The 24,045-nt window shown below is 45.6% G+C and overlaps 1 protein-coding gene across 1 annotated transcript; it reads left to right on the top strand.

Moving 5' to 3' along the window:
- The first annotated feature begins 59 nt into the window (after nt 1-59).
- On the top strand, nt 60-20,729 carry LOC115313418 (1,2-dihydroxy-3-keto-5-methylthiopentene dioxygenase-like). Its single transcript, XM_040214324.1, has 5 exons — nt 60-68; nt 8,359-8,466; nt 19,112-19,225; nt 19,949-20,131; nt 20,661-20,729. The coding sequence occupies exons 1-5, from the start codon at nt 60-62 to the stop codon at nt 20,727-20,729; spliced, it is 483 nt and encodes a 160-aa protein (XP_040070258.1).
- Nucleotides 20,730-24,045: the final 3,316 nt, after the last annotated feature.

Raw genomic sequence — 24,045 nt, forward strand, 5'->3', positions numbered from 1 at the left:
GAAATTAATTTTGGTATAAACAAGATTAATTTCAGACCATACGGATCAATGCGCGAAGGATGGGCCCGGTGAGTTTTTTACGGAACCGGTCCATTAGACTCGCCTGAGGACCTATTGAGAGAACTCTCGTGCCATACGCATAAACTTCTGGCAGCCAGGCTCATGGATCGAGAAGGGAGGGCTGTTGTAACCAACGTTGAGGGTTCCACGTTTCCCAAAGAAGTGGTTTATCGCCTCCACCACAAAAAAGTGGTCCCCTTCAGAGCAAGGGCCATCATGCTCACTCGCTGCCACCAACTTGGCCACCAGCATGACGTGTGCCCAGCAGCGCAGGCCATTTGTGTGTGCGGAAGACCACCCCACCGCCATGAGATAGAGGGCTGTCGCGAACCCCATCAGTGCAGCCATATGTGGGGGTCCTCACCTCGCGGCCGACGGTTCCTGTTCGAGGGTGCAAAAGGCCTCAGCACAACGTCGTAAGCGGTGGGCTGCTCCGCCACAGCGCAGGGGGCAACAGCCACAACGGACAACGCTGTACGCCAAACCGCCTCCACCTTCCTTTGCCAAAGACCATAGTGAAACGGAGGATGCGTGGGCGGCCCTCAACTCACTACCGCCACTAAAGCAGTCTCCAAAGACCCTGTTGCTTCCGCGTGCCCCGGCGTGGTCGCGCCCGACCCCATTGGGTCTCCAAACAAATCCTGATCGTGTCCCGCCACCTAGACCTCCACCACCGTCAGCACAGTACATGGCCAGGACAAGGAGCCTTAATGCACGCCCACAACGACGAAATGTAAAAACCTCCGCCTTGAAACCCACTTCTCAGAAACACGATACATCCCCAACGCGCATCGAGCAGTCAATCTTGCAAACCGTAACGCTTGTTGCTGCAACAATCGAGAAAATCAATAACCTCACAGCACTTATAGCAACCTTCCTCATCGCCCCCCACGCAGACGTCGTACCCAGCAGTAGGCAGCAGGAGAGGCCGCGTTGACTCTGCACTAACCGGCCAGCCAACGGATCCTTTCGGCCCTGGACTAAGAGTATTACAGTGGAATTGTCGCTCCTACCGACAGCAAGGTACGGAACTAAGAAAACGGGTGGCAGCAAGCGCCAACCTCCCCAGCACGATCCTACTACAGGAAGCCCGAGTGCCAGAGCTTCACATCGCCGGCTACCGAGCCTTCAGTCGTCGACCAGAAGGGTCCACGTGGAAAAAGAAAAGCACAGGGAGCCCTTCCTACACCGCAAGCCAATGCTCACGTGCTGGTCAATACATAAAAATTGCAATCTTTCAGATAAAACAATTAGGTATATATCATATCGAAAGCACATTTTAATAAGAATTTTCGACATATATTTTATTTTTTTAGCCATTTAATGTTTGTCGGAAACGGCTCAGAAATCTAGTGACAAACCGCCAAAGGAGCATATTTGCGAATTTATTACCCGAAATATATAATATCCACAGTGCTGCACATATTTCACTTCATATTTGTCATGTTCCTCCGAGGGGACGAGGGAAAGTCGAAAGACGAAGCGTCACATAAGTAGACGAACAAAAATTAATTTACTCACAAGCACAAAAAAAAAAAACAGAACAGGAAAAAAAATTATAAGCAGAAGCGAAAGAACAAAAATATTGTTAAATTAGGGTGCCTCAATGTCCTTTTGTTTAGGGTGATGCCACCCTTTGTAGTACCCAATGCCGACAGCACGCGCTCACGGGGAAAATACAAAGAAATCGACGAAAACAAAATGTCGCCATAGCTCAGTCAACGCCACAAACGCGTGCAGGGCCACGCTCTTTCACGCGCTTCTGAACAAAAAATAAAAATAAACGTGTGGGACAAAATGGCGAGATGCCACCACCCTAAGCAAAGCGCACATGAAGGCACCCTAGGTTAAATAGCTACAGTCAATACAGTCAGTCTCGGTCGCAGCTGAGAACACTCAAGCGTGTTTCACATGCAGCGGTTTCGGCCCTAGAGCGGCGCGATTTCTGCCGTCGCGGCGCTCTGGCCAGCACCAGCTGTTGAGGGGCACGAGCGCTGCGACGGCAGAAATCGCGTCGCTCTAGGGCCAAAATCGTTGCATGTGAAACACGCTTCAGAGTCTCGAGCGTCGATCTTGCTTGGGACGGAACCGGGCTTTGTTCTTCGATGTCACGGGTATGGGTCCAACCTTGCTAGGAGCTCTTGGCCACCCCGCACCGGTTCGATGGTGTCGCTTGACCAACCAGGCACGTGGCCTGGGTTGACAGGAATGTTGCGAGGCCACTCCTTCGTGTCCGTCTTCGAGCTCAAAGTCCAATGCTCCGAGCCTCTGGTGCGAGCAGCAAGCACGACGTCGCTCCGGCTCGATGGTGGCGAGAAGACCTGGAGCGGAGCCAGGGTTCACCAGGAGCGAAGCCTGGTGTGCCGGGAGCGTTGGCGTGTCAGCTGCCGCCATTCAGGTTCAGTCGTCGAATGTCTCTCGCGAGCTCATTATTTTCCTTTGTGCTCGAGCTTTTCCTCTTCTTCGTCTTCCACTTTAACCGTCACTTCAGGAACGTGACACTCCCCCCTTCTTCAAGGGCCTCACAAATTGAGGCGAAGAAACGTCAAAGTTCTGATGATATGTGCATGACGTCGTTGACGTTGCTTGTCTTCCTCACAACGCTCACCACACACACACGCATACAAACATCAACGTACACATAAAAACAAAATGAGACCTTGATATTCGCACCAGTCTTACACTGTTCATAACACTCGTTCAGGCTCAACAGTTTATCCTTTGAAAGTTTGGGCCAGACGTCTGCTTCTGGAAACCTTTCTGTAACTTTGCTCTAACTTTGTTCCAAATGGACTCAAAGCTCCCTGGTAAATTATATACGCTAGACACGACTCCTCACACGCGACTCATAAAGTCAGCCCTCATGTTGTCTCTACCCTTAATGTATTCTACATGAAAACTTTGATCTTGTAGCGTCATACTCCATCTCATCACTCGACTGTTGGTGTGCTTGGCTTTGTTCAAAAATTCCAAAGGCTGATGGGCGGTCTGGACTCGGAACGTCCTACCATACAAAAACCACTTGAATCCTTGCAATGAGTTTACGATTCGGTGATATCTTCCCTGGTTGAAGAAATGTCAAAAAAAAACTTAAATTTATAATGTAAGTTATTACTGGACGCTTAGTCCCAGAAGAAGAAAAAACAAAAAATCACAAACTTGATCCCAAATAACTGGCCTGAAAGTAGCGAAGTATCATCACGAAACTTCGAAAACCCGAAGTTTGTTTAGAGTTCGAATACCACGTATAACTCACTTACCAAGTGAAAGTTTAAAAGGAAAACGCTGAAACCGCCATGCCAAAAGTGCCAAATCGAAAGACGAAAAACAAACAAAAACGGAGCAGCTTATGACTCGCAGCAAACGGTACAGACATGCTGTGTACAGTGTCCTGTCAAAATGTCAGTATTAAATTGGCATTCTAAATATAAATTAGCTAACCGCCCAACCTGGGCCTTCGAGCTGACCAGCTCGGCACAGGATCTAACCGCGCTTTGGCGTCACACTCACTCTGTGCTAGGCTGGCCTCAGCAGGGTCGGACTCAACCTCTGAGCATTTAGGGCTTCCGGTTTATTTTTGTATCCGAACTTGCTTCCGCATCTTCTGGACAATTCGTCTCTGACTCCTGCTTATCTGGCGTGCGTCCTGTCCAAGCCCAGTGATTCCTGTTCGGTGTCGAAGCTTGCGTACCATGAAGCGCTCTCTCCGCCCTCCTCTGATCTGCACTAGGTAAGACATTTGACTCTGTGGTCCTCTCGCAGGAACAACGCTGCGTTTCGTTCGACGAGATTCAGTCAGACATTTTTTTAATTCGGACTTTTTGCCGCTATCTCGTTGTCGGAATTCCGAAGCATCAGCGGCTAGAAGCCCCACCCACAATGCATTGGTTGCGTCCTGCACGCTCGGCATCTCAGTTCTCGCCGTTTCTGGGGTGCAGCTTAAACCTCCGTAAGGTTTCGAAGCCTCCCCGAGTAATCTCATTTCCCTGGCAGACGCCTTTGTGTCTGCACCCAGGCTACGGGGGACTGTTATCAAGTCATCCTCAAATTTCCCATCAACGGATCGCTCTTCAACTGATGCGCACATTGCATCTTGAGCCGCAGTCACTATGGCTTCCAAAAGCCCGATCATATCTTTCAGGCTACGAGATTCTGCCTGAAGACGCGACAGTCGTGCGGCCGTCTCTCTTTTACATTCCTGCATTTCTAAGGAATCTCCGTCACCTCCATTCTCCGTCTCTTGCCATAGCCTTTCCCATTCTTCACATTCCAGCTCCCACTCTTGCTTTACGAACGAAAGGTGACCTTCTAGCCACTTCTTAGGTGACACCTCGTCCATTTCCAAGAATTCCCTGAGTTTCGTTACTTCATTGAGTGTGTCATCTTCTCCCATCCATGCTCTTTCGTAGTCTACAGATTTCTTCAACTCTGGCCCAGCATAGCCCAGTTCCTTTCCGACAGCCGTTAATCTCTCTACCTCCATGACCCTGGATGCCTTTCGCCTTCCGAAGCTCCTCTCCCTCTCAGGAGAACAAGACGTCAGAATGGGCCATCATCCTGGCAAGCTCGCCAATTGTCATGCTCCTCCGAGGGGACGAGGGAAAGTCGAAAGACGAAGCGACACATAAGTAGACGAACGAAGATTAATTTACTCACAAGCACAACAAAGAACAGAACAGGAAAATAAATTATAAGCAGAAGCGAAAGAACAAAAATAGAGTGGTTAAATAGATACAGTCAGTCTCGGTCGCAGCTGAGAACACTCACAGTCTCGAGCGTCGATCTTGCTTGGGACGGAACCAGGCTTTGTTCTTCGATGTCACCGGTGTGGGTCCAAGCTTGCTAGGAGCTCTTAGCCACCCAGCACCGGTTCGATGGTGTCGCTTGACCAACCAGGTGCGCGGCCTGGGTTGACAGGAATGTTGCGAGGCCACTCCTTCGTGTCCGTCTTCGAGCTCAAAGTCCAATGCTCCGAGCCTCTGGTGCGAGCAGCAAGCACGACGTCGCTCCGGCTCGATGGTGGCGAGAAGACCTGGAGCGGAGCCGTGTCAGCTGCCGCCCTTCAGGTTCAGTCGTCGAATGTCTCTCGCGAGCTCATTCTTTTCCTTTGTGCTCGAGCTTTTCCCCTTCTTCGTCTTCCACTTTAAGCGTCACTTCAGGAACGTGACAATATTACTCTCTCTATTATAATTAAGAGCAAAACAGTCAAGATTTCTGACAGTTATAGTTTGCGTAGTAGGTGTCATTAAACGTGACATAAGCAAAAACTTCACAAATCGAATATGCCGTTCTTTCGCACTCAAAATTGCTATTCTGTTTAAATATTATTTTCTTAAAATCTTTTTTTGTTGCGTTCTCCACACCATGTTGAAAAGAAACAGAAAAAAAATTAACAAAAAAAAAAAAAAACGCCCGGACTAGCGTGTATGATCTTCTATGAACAGGGCCAGTGACCACTTTATTTATCATGTTTAACTGAACATTTTAATATAAATCTAGCGCCAGTACTGTGATACAAGACCATGAAGTTTTACAATCCTGCCGCGACAGGGCCCTTAAAATTCCCTTTTCTTGAAACTGTACAACTGAAGCGACAACCGGACTGACGTGTCGCATTCATCTGGAAAGTAATGTAGCTGTATAAACATTGCATGTGTATTGACACACAATTGAATAGTACCACTTGCCAAAGGCCTGTCTCGCTCCACGTAAGTTGCGCAACTGCAGTTCGCACGTGGTCTCTTTTTCAAGCAATAAACAGCTGCAGGTGCAGCCTGCCATGACCTCTGCTAAAATGGAGTCAGCGTTAACTCTTTTATCTATTTTCTATTGCTGCTCTTTCACGTTTGCAAAAAGTATGTTCAATGACGCGAGCTCTGTTCTGCAAACAATTGGGATATTTAGCTTTGCTTTACGAAGGTTGGAGCAAATTTAAGGAGGTTCATGCTTTCGTTCTGGCTTAAGCGCGATCCAAACCAACGCTTCTTTTTGCGCCTGTAGGTCGTGCGGCTGCGGATGTGACGCATTTTCGTGACGTCGCGCCACTTCTTCGCTCCTTTCGGGCGCGCACAAAAAAGTTGGATAATTTCAACTTCTTTCTCAACGCGCACAAAAACGCGCGGTGACGTATTCGCGACTCCAGCAAAACGGACGCCGCCAAGCGGGAAAACCGGGAACCAGCCGGTCCAAGTCGCTCCGCGCCCCTCCGCGTCTCTGGTAGCTTTCGCGGACACGTGTTGTCGGCGCGGTGGCGAACAATGTAAATTAACGAAAATCCGATTTTTTTTTTCTTTTTTAAGGTTTCCTGGGTGTTTATTAGTGTGGTGAAGCCTCAGTAGTTTGTTTCCTTCCACCACGTGTTTGAAAGCCCGTTTACTCCACAACACATGGTCGCGTGCTATCGATTTTTTGGGTGGGAAGGAATCACGGAAAAACGTTTTGATTTCTTGTCTGTCTTGAATCACATTCAAAGTGACGACTACTTGGTAATTAATAAGTGGTTTCTTTATAAGGATGTAGAACAGTGGACTAAGGACGACAGACGAGGTGTTTCACTGGAGGGGAACACCAATGTTGCAGTCAATTGGATGGGAAGGTTCGATAGCTGCTTTTCTTAAGTTTGGTGTTGCTCGATTAGCTTCAAGTTTAAGCCCCCCACGCCGGCCGGTGCGTTGGCTATTCATCTTGGCTGCTTTTCGCCGAAAAAGCCTCTGGACCACACTGAAGGAGTTGGGCGAATTTCGCAATTACATTATTTAGGAAAACCTTCTCGTTGCATATGATTAATGAGGAAATTATCTGCTTTCAAAAGGTGGGGGACGCGTCTCGCAAAGTTAGAAGCTGCCACGGCATTAGGATCTATCGCGCCTCTAATATTTATATTATACCCCCGTCGAAGCCACAGCAATATACGTCTACGTTGCTCAGTTTGACCGGCCACAAAAAAAAAAAAAAAAAAAAAATATATATATATATATATATATATATATATATATATATATATATATATATATATATATATATATATACTCATTTTATCCGTTCATGATTCGAAGTCAAGTTCAATGCAGAGAGGTTCTGAGTGAATCTCCGATGAAGACTCTCCTCAGTTTGTTTGCATTCGTCTCCGTGCTACCGGCTAGAACCATTTGGCTAAGTTTAAGCATAGTATCTCTCTGTCTTTCAAATATACTTTTATTCAGCAGGTCAGCTGATAGCTAGTCAACTAAGTTCATATTTCAGCCCGAAAAATATACTAATATCGCTTTAGTGGGACCATAGTACGTAATAAAATGCATTACCCACTCGTCAAAATAACTTCTCGATTGCTGCTAAAACCTGAATTGAAATACGAGTATCAGCTGCTTAGTGAAGCGCCAGCGGGTTAACATGCTCCTTGGCCCAAGAAGCGCGTGGTTAATTTTCGTAATTTTCCTGCAGCCTGTGTTGTTGACCGAGCAGACGACTGAAGCTGTTTCTTAAACGCGGATAAGCACAAAAGCTCGATTTCTCGGACAGATAGGTCGCATGGTCGAGGCATGCGAGTTAGCTAAAAATTACCCTCGGTGGAACAATTCTGTAGCCATCGCCGCTTTCCTTAGATGATCAAAACTAATTAGAGTCTATTACCGTTTCTCCGGAGCCCATAGTTTCGGTTTTGAACGAAGTCTCCGAAACACCGGAAAAACAAAACTATGCTCGGCAAGTTTATGTGCACCGGCTACACTTAACCGTCTCAGTTCAAATGCCTATAAAATTGGACATTAAACAAAAGAAAATATGTCAAATTGAATGCACCACCCGTTCAGGCGGCCCGGCCAAGCCGACGCGACCTGGACCCAGCCGCCATGTTTGTTTGGTGGTGGCGCCCCCTATAGGTCGCTGGAGTCGCGAATAGGGCGCTCCTGTGTCCCGGCCAATCGGTGGAGGGCAAGCTAGTTCCGGCTCCGCGTTTCTTCGCCGCCTTCTCAGAGCAAGTGACAAAAGCGCCCGGTGCGCATTCAGAATTGGCCCTCTCCTCCCCCCACTTTTATTCTCTTCCAACATAACAACGCGATTTCTCTCTCTCTCTCTCTCTCGCCGCCTTCTGGCTGCGACAGACTGGCCTGGGCGGCCAGTCTGTTGCGCGCGTGCGCGCTCGCCCGAAGCTGGCCCGAAGCTGGCCCGTCCAAACCAAAGCGCACGGTTCTGACTCAGAAAGCGCGCCCGGAAACAGCAAAAACGTCTGGAAATGCGTCACATCCGCAGCCGCACGACCTACAGGCGCAAAAAGAAGCGTTGGTTTGGATCGCGCTTTAGACGCACTTGAGTTTCGGCCTCGTGATGAGGGCGTGCTACTTGGGTCAAAGCTGCCACACGCTGACAACCCAGGACTTGTATGAATCCCTAAACATCAGGACGTACAGCGTAAGTTCACCATAATCCTATTTTGCAATTGAACCGCTACGACCACGTTACATATTACGAGGTCATTTTTCTATTCTTGAGGTGGGAATTTCTGACATGGGATATGAAGTTGTCTGTGACCAAGGGGCCGTCGGTTTTCCTAGTATACACAATCAATTTATAGGGTGGTCCTTTATGACAGATTATGTAAGCTTATACGGATACATCTTATAATAATATGCTAATATAGCCTTCAACTATCAAACATAAGATGTATACGTAAAAATGTATAAAATGTTTCAACACGCCATTTAAGTAGAGATGCGAAATAGACCGATCTCACGAGGAGTTGCGCGACGCCACCGCTGCCGCGGTGCATTCTGGTACCTGTAGTTCTCCCCAGTTTTTCGGCCGCCTCGGCGCGCATTGTACGCCGGGCGTTTGGAAATTTTCGGGTTAGCACGAGACTTTTAGCCAGGTGTTTACTCATGGTTTTCAATCGGTGGCTTCACATGGTGTGCGCCACGGAGCTATAATAACCGCACCAGGCAAAAAGGCCTCGGATATTATGTCTCCCCGGACAGAGCGGCAGAGCCGGACAGAGCGGCAGGAAAAATAGCGTTTTACGATTTCTTTCGCGATTTGCTTCATAATTTATATCCAATTATTGTACGTCAGCTAAAATATGTAAGACTACAGGGCACGAGACATAGAGACATAGAGCTATCTATCTAAGTGTTCCGTAAGCTGGAATCTCTCTGAACATTTGCTCCGTAGCGGCCTATTCATTGGTCTATCTCAAATAGGACCTCCGCACTGCTTTGCGGAGGCCGTTTTTAAAACACTTCTTGCTCGGTGTATTTTGGTGGTTATTACTGTTATTGCGACGACATATTTCAAGCACAACTGTGCTTCAAAAGATCAGGACAATCACTAAGAAAGAGCAGCGATTCCCGATATGCACCATTTGATATAAAACAACTTTTTTTCGGAAGCAGCCTTCATTTTTTTTTTCATACCAACGCGAAAAGATTACATAATGCAATTTAGAAGTGCAACACGTACTTACCACCAAAAATGTAACAAACCAACCTCATTCATTTTGTGGTGGTCTATTAGGCTGGTGTTACTGGTTCATTCTGCACTAGCACCAGTCGAGACCGCAGAAAAAAAGCTTCCCCCGTCGGGCGACTGTTAGCGTTCGGATCTTGCCCAAACAAAGTTAAACTGAATAGAAACTGTGCACGAAAAATCATCTCCACCCCAAGCTTTCAGGTATCTGGCATGGTTGCTTTTTTTTTTGATAGATGCCAATTATTACGGCCCGTCAGGCATGGCCTTTCTGTAGATCAGTTCTTTATGTGCAGGCTTCTCCCGCTGTTCATCTGTACTCTGTCGCACAGGCTGTCAACCAGAATGAAACAACTTTTAGAAAACTATCCCTGACCGAGAAAGTCTATTTAGCTCCTCTTACTTCATGGCTGATTAAACGTTATGCACAAGACTCAGCACCACCAAGCTCAGTTTTTCATCACATTTCATGCTGTTCCGTGGTGCTTCACCGAGCCGATGGTCCCTCGAATTTTCTTGTTCTTTGCTATTGCACTAGATGTTCACTTGTTTGCAAGGTAATTGAGACGTCCGTGGACTCGCAATGCTCGAGTAGTTTTTTTGTTTTGTTTTGTTTTTTTCCGCGGTCGCAGCGGGATTACCCCGTGAACCGCAGTCAGCTCACGCGCTCACGAAAACGGAGAAGCAGACGACGACGAAGCAGACAAAAAGCGATTTAAAGCGATAAGACGACTTAAACTGCTTTTCTCCACTTGCTAAGGAAAGTAAGGCATCACAAACAACACAATCTTAGGAAGTAAAAACATAAGAGAATCAAGGTGATACCGGGGCGTGCCAAATGATAATCTATGATGATGTACGTACGCGCCTCCGTATGTAGCAGGGAAGCCAGGAAAGGATGACTACAAGTAGCATGGCGGCGACACCACTTCCGGAATGCGCGCTCCTACGCAGTTCGCTTGGTGACATGGGTCTATTGTTCGGACGTCTGGGAACACTCTGTGATCTGCCGTCTTCGTTGCGGCGAGATTCCTCTGCTGTTTCTCAATTTCGTAGCGTTGTCGGTAGCAATTTGAGTTCTACTGCTCACCGTCTTGGATCCTCTCCCACACCTGCTGCTAGCTAAGAGTTAGTAGTGTTTCACGCTCTCTTTGCGCAGATACGTGCACTTCGTTCAACCGGTCGCTGGTTTCTCTCCGCAACAAGCATGCTGGACGCACACATCAGATAAAAATTTGTCTTTGAGGGCCGTCAAAGGCACGGGCGCTGGCGCCTGGTTTTCGAAAGCGCTCTCTCTGCGCAAGTGTTTGTGCGATCGAACGATTCTCCAGAGCTACGCTTTCGCGCCCTGGCCTTTGCTAGCTCCAAAACCAGCTGATGAGACGGATAATGTCCTTCAGCGCCCCAATAGATGGCACTGTGCATTTCGCGTATGGTCTACATTGTAATGTTTATTTTCCACTTAATATGTATCATTGGCATTTCCTTTGATTTCGTATTCCATAACGAATTAGTTTCCAAGCGTGAAGTTCGCCGCTGCTGCCCTTCAGTTTTTTTTTTCTTAAATTATAACAAATTAAAAAAAGTAATATATATATATATATATATATATATATATATATATATATATATATATATATATATATATATATAAGTAATAAAGTCGCACTTCGAAACGTTGTTGGAGTTTTAAAGCATTTAGTGAGTCGACGTTTCGGCCTGAGACAGGCCTTCTTCAAGACTGGTTGCCAGAGTCGGTTACAGGGTTGTTTTCGCTTTCCCCACCCGGGCCACGTCACCTGTCAGATCACGTGTAAAAATGCCCAAGTAAAAGAGCCCAAGTGAAAAAACGCTGCTGTACTCCCCCCCTTCCACGCACGGCCGCAGCAGACGCCGCCAGCCATCGGAGCAAACCAAAGGCCACGTCAGACTTTGTGACCCCAGGAACGTCACGTGCGGAAGGCGCAGTAACGTTCACATAGATGGATCGGCCCAGATGGCCAGCAACGCACGCCGCGGAAGAACGAAAAATCAAACAAAGCAAAAAAAAAAAAAAAAGGGGGGGGGGGGAGGAACGTAATAAGCGCACACAGTAAATAACGCCAAAACACATAGAAAATACCCATACATAGAGAAAGAATAGGTGAATAAGCACACAGAGTAAATCAATGCCAAAGCCCATAAACAAATCCTCTGCATTCAAAAAAAAATAAAAAAAATAAAAAAAGCGCATTCATTAAATTAGGCAAACGCTGGGCCGAAAAGCATAAACAAATCTGCAAAAAAAAAACAAAAAAAAAAACAAAAAAAAATCCTAAATATAACAGTGTTAACCACAGTCCCAGAAAGGTACACGAAAAAATTACAGAAAGGTACACGAAAAAATTAAAGGGTTGAACGAATGCGATTGAATTAGCTACAGTCACTCCGCTACAGGGGGATCAAGGTAGATTGCATGCATAGATGACATTATACCTGGATCTTCATTAATACCGGCCCGGATTGAATTAAATTTGTAAATAAGATACGATTCTCTCTGCTCGCGATCACGGTTGCTTTTGAAATTGGATTGTAAAAATGTAACGTCCAGTTTGTCAAACGTGTGTTTGGGTAAAGCCATATGTTTTGAAAGGGGGAGTTTGGGAAATGAATTTACATGCTCCCTGTGGTTGTTAAACCTCAATCGGAAAGGTGTGCTGGTTTGGCCCACGTACTGCTTACCACAGGTGCCACATGTGAGGAGGTATATCACATTACTTGTGCTGCAGTTTAAGTTTCCGTGGATTATGTAGGTGAAATTGGAATTCGTACTCTCTACCGTGGTTTTAGGTGTCACGTGTTGACAGACATCGCAATTTGTTCTTCCACAAGGACGACTGCCAGTGCTTTCAGTGTAGGTTGTCTTAGACCTAACTATGGCGTCCCTAAGATTGCGTGAGCGTCTGTAGACCACTCTGGGAACGGAGGGGATAATTCTTGCGAGGCGTTCACTTTGTTGTAAAATGTTAAAATGTTTTCTTAATATGGGTGCGACATTCGGAGTCTTATTGTTGAAAGTTAGTACGAGGTTCGCCCGACGCTCCTCTGTCTGAGGGCTCCGCTCACTCAACAAGAGGCCACGATCAAGGACCTGTGCCTTATTGATCGCATCGTCTATGATTTTTTCCGGGTACTTCTGTTCTTTCAGGACTTGGCGTAATTGATCGGTGTTTATTTTAAAATCGTCGTTGTTGGAACATATACGTTTAAACCTATGAGCCTGACTATAAGGTATGCTATTTTTACAGTGCCGTGGGTGGCAGCTGTCGTAGTGCAAGTATTTCTGACGGTCCGTAGGTTTTCGGTACAGTTGAGTGGCCAATTTAGAGTCATTAATTAGCACTCTTGTGTCTAGAAAGGTAATTTCCGATTTTGAGTAACTATGTGTAAAAGAAATGGAGGGGTGCGCATAATTAAAAGCTCTAATGAACTCGAGAAGCTCTTCTTCCGAATGCGACCAGATAAGAAATATATCGTCAATGTATCTTTTATAGAAAAGTGGTTTAAGTGAACGCGATGCCAAAAAGTTGGATTCTAAATTTCCCATAAATATATTAGCGTAGTTAGGTGCCATCTTCGTTCCCATTGCAGTGCCGCTGGTTTGAAGGAAGAAACTTCCATTGAATTCAAAGCTATTTAACTCAAGCACCAGTTTCGAGAGAGTAGCCACGACATGCTTATCTGCTAAATCGTCACTCCTGTGAGTGTCGTACGCATTAACAAGGGCCTCTATGCCATCACTGTGGGGGATGTTCGTATATAAAGACGACACGTCCATCGTAACGAGAAAAGCATCTCTAGGGATATTAATTTTAGAAATTTCTCTAAGGAAGTGGTTCGTGTCCTGAATGTAAGATGGGAAGCTGGGTGGGATGTTCCTAATCAAGCTATCAATATAGCTAGATATTGGTTCGGTGAGGGTTCCTGATCCAGATATAATGGGACGGCCTGGGTTCCCTTCTTTATGAATTTTTGGTAGCATGTAAAATCTACCTGGCACGGCGTTTTTAGCAGTTAATGCCTTTGCCGCATTTTCGGTAATTTCCCCCTGTTCTACCAGCTGGCCCAGCTGCTCCCGTATGATGTCGGCATGTTGCCTGGTCGGATCGTTTCTGAGATGACAATAGAATTTTGCATCGTTAAGTTGTCTATTGCCTTCATGTAAGTAATCGCTGGTGTTAAGAATGACTATGGCGCCCCCCTTGTCGGCAGGTTTTATCACGATGTCGTCTCTCTCGCTAAGGGACCTGAGTGCCCTCCGCTCCGGAGCGGAGAGGTTGTAGTGGTTAGGCTGCTGTTTTCTAAATGCCGCTACGATGTCTTTCTGAACAGCATTAATAAAAATGTCTAAATGCCAGTTTTGGGAGTCCAACCAGTCGATGTGGATGAAAGAGCAGACGCGCCTTCGCGGGGCCTGTCGAAAAAGAACTCCTGAAGTCGAAGGTTGCGAGCAAAATTGTCTAGGTCTTGAAGCAAAGAAAATTCATCATATCGGCCTGTTGTGGGGCAGAACAACGTTTCGAAGTGCGACTTCATTACTTTATAGTCTTCGGCATCCTACGCTATATTTTCTTTGTCTATTTTTACGATGGACGCCGACCGCGCCACTTCGAAGTTGATTGGTTGGAAGTTTCCAACTCATGCTCCAACAACCGCTATTATCGGGGACTCTCAAGTTAAATATTTACACCACCACTTCGACCCGTGCAACGAGGAATCGCCCGCCTTCATTTCCCAACGAGGAGCGTGCATCATGGACGCCAGGCATCTGTTGGACTTCGTGCCCCGAGGTGTCAATCGCCTCATCCTGCACCTGGGGACGAATGACCTCGCCACCGTCGGCGTCTCTTTGGCACTAACCAGGTACCGTAACCTGTTAAAACTGGTTCGCGAGCAACGTCCGGACATCGTAAACGTGTACGTAACCTTGGTCTTGCCTCGTGCTCCTAACCGGCGCCGAGGCTCTTCAAACTGGAGTTACGTGGCAAGGTTCAATTCGAAGGCGCGGGGCTTCAACGGTGGCCTCCGCCACCTGTGCCACCAGACACTTAACACGTTCTTCCTGGATCACTGCCTCGACCATCTTCCTATACGCCTTGTGATGGCGGCGGATGGCGTACACGCGAGTTTCGCCGGCGTGTCCTACCTAGCGTGGAACGTGCACCGACTACTCCAGCGATGTCACCGCCGGGGAGCTCACATGTGGCGGGACCAGGCCACCTCTCGAGAGACCACCAACGACCCCGACTTGAGCGTGGCGGCGGGCCCCCTGCGGGATGCCGCTCCTTCGGACGACTGTGCCCATACATTGTTGCACCTTCGGCGCCCGGTCCCGGCGGACTTGCCGGACCCTGGATTCGGCGGCGGTCTCGCAGAGTTCCCGCCGCTCCCGTCCTCGGCGGTCGTCCCCGAGTGCTTCGAACAGTCGGACCATGGACTCGCCTGCGGCTCGTCGGCAAACGCCACCCCTCCGTCGTCGGAGGACAACCCCAAGCGTCCCGCCCTGGCGACCCGCCCTGCGGGGCGCGTGAATCGAATCCCTAGGCCCACCCTTCCACCCAGATACAACCTGCGGAGGACGTTCGGCGACGTTGTCCGTCCCCAGCGGGATTGACGACCACCGCGGGACACATCCCGAGCTCCCCCTGTACTGAGTGAGACCCACGCAGACCGCGACAACTTGCCATCTCGGACTTTTTTACAACTTAGAAAATTAGCTGACAAAAGAGTACGCCACGATTTGCATGCCGCATACCTTAAATATTACCTTGACGCGCGCATCGCCCCTAAAGGCTTACAAATTACCTTGAAGCCTAGCATGACAGCGCTGTCTCAGAGCGAACTGAAGAGATGGAATACGGTTCTCACTAACGCGTCTCTCGAGTTGGTGAGGATAACTATTGAACATTGCGAAACAGCTTCAGCCGCGGTTAAACAAGCCGAACGTAATTTACTCCGCGATCGTGATTTAGCACAGCATGAAACCGTGGCTTTAAAAGTGTTTGAAGAGAGAAAACGGGGGATGCTCAGTGAGGTAAAGGATCACAAGTTGACTAGGGACAATGTTGGACCTCTTCCGGCAGGTGTGTTTGAGCGCAACATGCAGAGCTGCAGGGCCGAATCCCATAACGAAGTTAGCTCATCAGACGTAGAACTACCCACTCGGGATCCACCGAGGAGAGTGTGCGAACGAGAAACGCAGAATTGTATTCCCGAATCCACTAACATAGTTAACTTATCAAACATAAAACTGTCCACCCACGAGTCGTCGCTCCTCTCGCGGGGTCTCAACTTCTGCCCCACAACAGGCCGATATGATGAATTTTCTTTGCTTCAAGACCTAGACAATTTTGCTCGCAACCTTCGACTTCAGGAGTTCTTTTTCGACAGGCCCCGCGAAGGCGCGTCTGCTCTTTCATCCACATCGACTGGTTGGACTCCCAAAACTGGCATTTAGACATTTTTATTAATGCTGTTCAGAAAGACATCGTAGCGGCATTTAGAAAACAGCAGCCTAACCACTACAACCTCTCCGCTCCAGAGCGGAGGGCACTCAGGTCCCTTAGCGAGAGAGACGACATCGTGATAAAACCTGCCGACAAGGGGGGCGCCATAGTCATTCTTAACACCAGCGATTACTTACATGAAGGCAATAGACAACTTAACGATGCAAAATTCTATTGTCATCTCAGAAACGATCCGACCAGGCAACATGCCGACATCATACGGGAGCAGCTGGGCCAGCTGGTAGAACAGGGGGAAATTACCGAAAATGCGGCAAAGGCATTAACTGCTAAAAACGCCGTGCCAGGTAGATTTTACATGCTACCAAAAATTCATAAAGAAGGGAACCCAGGCCGTCCCATCATATCTGGATCAGGAACCCTCACCGAACCAATATCTAGCTATATTGATAGCTTGATTAGGAACATCCCACCCAGCTTCCCATCTTACATTCAGGACACGAACCACTTCCTTAGAGAAATTTCTAAAATTAATATCCCTAGAGATGCTTTTTTCGTTACGATGGACGTGTCGTCTTTATATACGAACATCCCCCACAGTGATGGCATAGAGGCCCTTGTTAATGCGTACGACGCTCACAGGAGTGACGATTTAGCAGATAAGCATGTCGTGGCTACTCTCTCGAAACTGGTGCTTGAGTTAAATAGCTTTGAATTCAATGGAAGTTTCTTCCTTCAAACCAGCGGCACTGCAATGGGAACGAAGATGGCACCTAACTACGCTAATATATTTATGGGAAATTTAGAATCCAACTTTTTGGCATCGCGTTCACTTAAACCACTTTTCTATAAAAGATACATTGACGATATATTTCTTATCTTGTCGCATTCGGAAGAAGAGCTTCTCGAGTTCATTAGAGCTTTTAATTATGCGCACCCCTCCATTTCTTTTACACATAGTTACTCAAAATCGGAAATTACCTTTCTAGACACAAGAGTGCTAATTAATGACTCTAAATTGGCCACTCAACTGTACCGAAAACCTACGGACCGTCAGAAATACTTGCACTACGACAGCTGCCACCCACGGCACTGTAAAAATAGCATACCTTATAGTCAGGCTCATAGGTTTAAACGTATATGTTCCAACAACGACGATTTTAAAATAAACACCGATCAATTACGCCAAGTCCTGAAAGAACAGAAGTACCCGGAAAAAATCATAGACGATGCGATCAATAAGGCACAGGTCCTTGATCGTGGCCTCTTGTTGAGTGAGCGGAGCCCTCAGACAGAGGAGCGTCGGGCGAACCTCGTACTAACTTTCAACAATAAGACTCCGAATGTCGCACCCATATTAAGAAAACATTTTAACATTTTACAACAAAGTGAACGCCTCGCAAGAATTATCCCCTCCGTTCCCAGAGTGGTCTACAGACGCTCACGCAATCTTAGGGACGCCATAGTTAGGTCTAAGACAACCTACACTGAAAGCACTGGCAGTCGTCCTTGTGGAAGAACAAATTGCGATGTCTGTCAACACGTGACACCTAAAACCACGGTAGAGAGTACGAATTCCAATTTCACCTACATAATCCACGGAAACTTAAACTGCAGCACAAGTAATGTGATATACCTCCTCACATGTGGCACCTGCGGTAAGCAGTACGTGGGCCAAACCAGCACACCTTTCCGATTGAGGTTTAACAACCACAGGGCGCATGTAAATTCATTTCCCAAAGTCCCCCTTTCAAAACATATGGCTTTACCCAAACACACGTTTGACAAACTGGACGTTACATTTTTACAATCCAATTTCAAAAGCAACCGTGATCGCGAGCAGAGAGAATCGTATCTTATTTACAAATTTAATTCAATCCGGGCCGGTATTAATGAAGATCCAGGTATAATGTCATCTATGCATGCAATCTACCTTGATCCCCCTGTAGCGGAGTGACTGTAGCTAATTCAATCGCATTCGTTCAACCCTTTAATTTTTTCGTGTACCTTTCTGTAATTTTTTCGTGTACCTTTCTGGGACTGTGGTTAACACTGTTATATTTAGGATTTTTTTTTTTTTGTTTTTTTTTTTGCAGACTTGTTTATGCTTTTCGGCCGAGCGTTTGCCTACTTTAATGGGTGCGCTTTTTTTTTTTTTTTGAATGCAGAGGATTTGTTTATGGGCTTTGGCATTGATTTACTCTGTGTGCTTATTCACCTATTCTTTCTCTATGTATGGGTATTTTCTATGTGTTTTGGCGTTATTTACTGTGTGCGCTTATTACATTCCTCCCCCCCCCCCCTTTTTTTTTTTTTTTTTTGCTTTGTTTGACTTTGCGTTCTTCCGCGGCGTGCGTTGCTGGCCATCTGGGCCGATCCATCTATGTGAACGTTACTGCGCCTTCCGCACGTGACGTTCCTGGGGTCACAAAGTCTGACGTGGCCTTTGGTTTGCTCCGATGGCTGGCGGCGTCTGCTGCGGCCGTGCGTGGAGTGGGGGGAGTACAGCAGCGTATTTTCACTTGGGCTCTTTTACTTGGGCATTTTTACACGTGATCTGACAGGTGACGTGGCCCGGGTGGGGAAAGCGAAAACAACCCTGTAACCGACTCTGGCAACCAGTCTTGAAGAAGGCCTGTCTCAGGCCGAAACGTCGACTCACTAAATGCTTTAAAACTCCAACAACGTTTCGAAGTGCGACTTTATTACTTTATAGTCTTCGGCATCCTACGCTATATTTTCTATATATATATATATATATATATATATATATATATATATATATATATATATATATATATATATATATATATATATATATATATATTTTAAAGATAAAAAAAACATTCCCAAAATGAAATTAATAAGTAATAAATATTGATATAGCTGTGTAATTATAATCCGTTTTCCTGCAACTCGAAGATTGTATGATCATTCTCACCTGTGCTGTTCCCTATGCAGAAAACCCCATCCCTCTAAAGACAGTTATCTATGCAAAAGACGCGCCCCGAAAGCTGCATATATTTTACTGTCATTTTCCTTGTACCAGAACAATAAGTAATGCTTACATGCCCACGCGTTTTGTTGCTAAGGCCTCCGGAATAGAAGACGGAGAGAGGGAGCTCAACGCGTTAATGGAAGAGACAGGCTGGCGTACTGTACTGGAATATGTAAAGGACCCTAATGGAAGCAATGAGGGAATACCGGTAAGAAGGTTCTTTTTAATTTCTTTTCTATCTGCGTGTCACGTAAAAAAAAGGATATCAGGGGGCAGGAAGAGAAGCCCATAATTAAACGTCTTTACGTGCCTGATATTTAGAGGTGGGGACGTGAAGGTATCTGACATAAAAATATTCCAGCCACAGGATCTTCAGTATTCTATAACTTTCGGATTTTAAATACTTCCTCACCGGCACTCCTGTGCGATTTCTATTCAGTATAAGCTAACCGAACGTGATTTCGACAGTAACAACCTATTTTTTTTTATGAACACCTATTTTCTTTATCCCGAAATAAATTTCGTTAAACTTAGCTGGTATAAGACTAATTCATCCTTTATTGTCACAGTCCCAGAAACGCGGGGCGAGGCGATTTCAAATAATCTAATTAACCCTCTGCAGCCACTGAGATTGCAGCATGTTGAGCAAGCTGAAGAACAAATCAAAGCAAGAGGCGTGAACATCATAACTTCATAAGTCACGCCTTGCTGTTTTTAAGCATTCATTAAATGCAAAATAGTACTACAGCTGTAGGTAAATAATGTTCTTGAAGTGTATGTTGTAACCAGGGTTAGGCTGCTCTTGGGATATCCTTATATAATTTACAAGTTCAGAGCTCGTTTCCATGGAAGTCGTGCAATTCGGAGAGTTGTACATTTCCAACAAAATTCTTCACAAGTAATGAGCATTATCTTTTCTTTTCGCATAAAGCTGGAGGCTTTAGGACACGAACATAAACATGCCTATCAGGAGGTGCATTACATCAAGCAGGGCACTTGTACATTTGACGTGCGGGACTCCCAAGACATGTGGATTCGCATGGAACTGGTGCCTGGAGACCACTTCGTCCTGCCTTCGAACTTATATCACAGATTTAATCCTTCTTCGATAAAGGTACAGCAATACCAAACTTTTCCACGTGTAATAATTCCTTTATTTCCATCTACATTGATGGTGGAGCTCGAGGGAAAAAGCTGTGAAATACTCCTTGACAAGGCCCCACGTAGGCACAACAGCAGAGATACTGGAAAAAATGCTATTTCATGGTAAAGTACGACACGGGTAGATAATATACGCACACAACACACAAATAAAAAAAAAGATTGAATAATCCTGGAAATATCAAACAAACCGCCAGATCACTGGAATTTTACCTATCTAGGCTTACAAAATATTCTCTAAGTTGCTTAAATGACATCCTTATCAGATCCAACTCACTAGCTAAAAACTGGTTCAGCAATTCAGGCAGCGTATATCTAATCATCTGAGAGCCGTAATTTGTCCTCCGCGCCCAGTGTTTTGCCTGACGAGTGGGGTAAACCGGTACTTTTACAAATAGATGTCCCAAATTTGTAACAAAACGCGTATTTCTGTAGCTTTCCAATTTGAATGCGAGTATAATTAAGTTTCCCGTCTATTTCAGGAGGTGACCATTATCCTTCATATTGTTCCTGAAGGCTACACTAATATTACTCAATTCAGAAAAGCCTAAGCGGACACCCAATGGCAAGCTGGCTGTGCATCAATACAGGGAATATTAGTATGGTAACGGTTCCTTCAAACACACAAAATAAATGTCCAGAGCTGCTTTATTTTATTTGTTTCCGATGAGTACAGGTTTCACCACATCAAAACATGATTCACGTGATTGCATAACATGGTCCTGCCTTGTGCGCTCATTAAAATTGCCTAACCTGCTAGAGCACTTTTAAACCTGTGCTGCATGGAGCTTAGAATTGGTTGGTATAACAACTACACTTATAATAATGATTTAATGACATAGGCAAGTCCTTTCACTTCTGTGAGTGGCTGCCGAGTTTTCGTGATCCTGTTTGTGAAACATTCATATCAAAGTATAAACATAAAGAACATGATAAATTATCCTTCAACATATCAGCGAAATTCTGGTTTTATTATAGATTATAGGGTAACACAGTACAGTTAGGCATCCTAAGTTTTATAAATGCATAATATTTTTATCGAAATCGATTCAAATAACATACTATGTTTACAATCATTCACAAAGTGACTCTATCGGCGCACAAAAAAAAATGAAAAGCTGCTTTTACTTGATAGGAAGAATAAACGATATCTTCAGCCGTTTCATTACCTAACCGTAAAATCAATATAGGGGTGACTCAATCGTCCGGTTTTAATGCCTGCGATACGCAGAGACTCCGGCCGTGGGCGCACCAGTCATCTCTCGGTCAAGGGGTGAACTGGTCTGGTTACATGAGAACTGCCACACACGCGGATACACTCAGCATTTTTCCATTGAAAGGGCGAACTAGAAACTTCGGACTAGCACAACGCCGCCGCAAATGTGGCTGAGAAGTCTATGATACCTATACCTGTAGAAGTGCACATTATATAGAAGCGGCCAGACGCAATGTACAAGAGATACTTGGTAGGATCGAAGTAAATTACGAACTGTGGAAATGCGGTATACTGGGATTCATTTTTGTATTCCAACCTCGTTCAAATGTGCCACGTATCCAGAAACATCTAGTTCCATATTCAAAACACCAATAAATATGATCGATTAAGTTCTTTCTCAAACTTAATGCAAGAGCGGTACACACTTGTTTTCTCGAAAACGCGCTTAACTTTGTTTTATTTAAGTTGACATTTCAAAGTTATCTCTGAACGAGTCTATTCAAAATGCTTGAAAACATCGGCTAATTCAAATATTTTAGAAGCTTCAAGATGCCAGTTGTAGAAGTACACTGTAGGTAACCAATTCTCTCTGTCGTAGGTAACGTTTCAAGAGGTCAGTACACGTAAGAAATAAAACAGAAGACAACTTAACTATTGGGACACATTGTATATTCCAATATTTCTGCGAAATATGTTTCGTGGATACCTCAATATATACGCGGGACCTTCGGATTGGCCCCGCTCGAAAAGGCTGCCGTGGTTGTTGGGTTGCCGACGTCGCCTTTCCAATGCGCGTCGTCCCCTTGTACGTACTCAGAGTCTTGACTTTCCCAGCGTCTCAAGCATCAGGTTGCTCGTGTACCTTCCGATTTTCTAGCATGCCGTTCCTGACGATTACGTTAACGGCATCGGTCGCTTTTTCGAAGTCTTTGAGACTAACCGCAGCAGAGATGAGAGTAAGTGTTATCAAGAGATGTTTGAAGCTGGTCATTGTGACTGCGACCCACTGGCGATCAGCTCCAGCGACGAAGAGTCACAGACGAGCTCGCCGTTGTCGCCGCCGTCTGTGACAATCTCGCTGGTGCTTGCAGGGTGAAAGGTCAAAGTTCCGTGGGTGAAAAGAAGCATAGTCTAGGAGTAGCCGATTTGCGTGAGCGTTTCTAATCGTACCATGGCGTGGAAAGCTTGGGCGTTCATGACCACGAGATTTATGGGCACCATGATGTAACTAACTTCGTCAGTGTTGCCTGGTGGCCAAATTGAAATTATCAAATTTATAAATAAATTATTGCAGTTACTAGAGCTCTAAAAATCGCTAAACTTGCTGTATCTCAACCAGCCTATGGTCATTTAATTTCAAACTTATTATACCCGCATAACGTTCGCGTCCTAATCCCGTTAAGCCAGCCAGAAAGCATAAGTAGCAGTCAACAGGCTTAAGCTCTTTTCTTTTTGAACAAGCATAAATTGGCTATTTAGTGCAATCCTTACTTACCGTAATGAAATGTGAATGCCATCGTCTTGTTACTTGAGGCCTGCTTTAGAATTGAAAAGATTGGTCAACGTTCCTAATTTCATTTCTCGAGTTTAGTTTGACATAACGTCCTGGAATACTTACACAGTTCAAGAGCGCAATGGGTTGTCGTTTTGATTGTCTTGAACCGACCTGCGCCTACAGCTCACGTAAAGGTAACTGACGTCATTACGTACAACTTTACAAAAATAACGGACATCATAAGCGTACCATAGCAGGCTCAAACTTGTTGACAAAAATGCGTGTTTTTGTCCTAATTGGTGAAAACTATTTCAGACATTACAGTGTCATCATGTTATTCCTCATGTTTTAAGAAGAAACACATAGTTGTTAGAAAGTGACGAATGTAAGCTTAGTTTAGGGGTTTAGGAGTTACTCCTTATATCTGTATCACTCATATTTTGCGCCATATAGGCTTTCCCTGAGTCCGGACTGGGGGCAGTTTATCTACAGCGTAACGTCAAGGATCTCAATAAAGATTTGTACAAATAGTTTAACCAGTGGAACAAAGGTGTGCCCAACCTGAAAATCTGCCTGGTGATTAAATTTCATAAAGATTAATCGTATTCCTTGAAGGGGGACTCTGCCGATTTTTTAGCTACCTAATACAAAGACGTCATACGAATGCGGATGGCTTCCTGATATTAAATGATATCCCGTACCCCAGACTCACTCTAGTTACCTAAAATAGTGTTATCTTGTTCGCTGCCGAAACGGAAACATCGTTCCCTCCACATTTCCCCCCGTTTTCCCCGCCATCCAAACGCGACGGTCATCGGCAGGCACAAAGGCGAGCGGCCGGCAGTCGGGTACGCTCTCACCAGCCTTTCTCGCGTCTAACAGCGTGAAAACAGGAGCGTTCGTTTTATCTGAAGTTGATAATAACCTGTAGCTGGACAAAGTATGACCTTGTTCCACCTGCTGAACTCTGAGAAAGTAGAAAAAAAGAAGATATGGAGATTTTGAGCAAACCATTTTTGCAACTTTTTACGCTCAAGCCGCGTCTCGATAGTTTTATGAAATCGCCAAAATATTCGTTATCCTTCTATCAGAAGCTGGCACTTAAGCTATAGAAGAAAGGTCGAAGATTCAGGCAATACATTTTTGACAAATTACC

The sequence above is a fragment of the Ixodes scapularis genome, unplaced genomic scaffold (assembly GCF_016920785.2).
Source record: "Ixodes scapularis isolate PalLabHiFi unplaced genomic scaffold, ASM1692078v2 PGA_scaffold5__190_contigs__length_132052651, whole genome shotgun sequence".
In the NCBI taxonomy this organism is placed as follows: Eukaryota; Metazoa; Arthropoda; class Arachnida; order Ixodida; family Ixodidae; genus Ixodes; species Ixodes scapularis.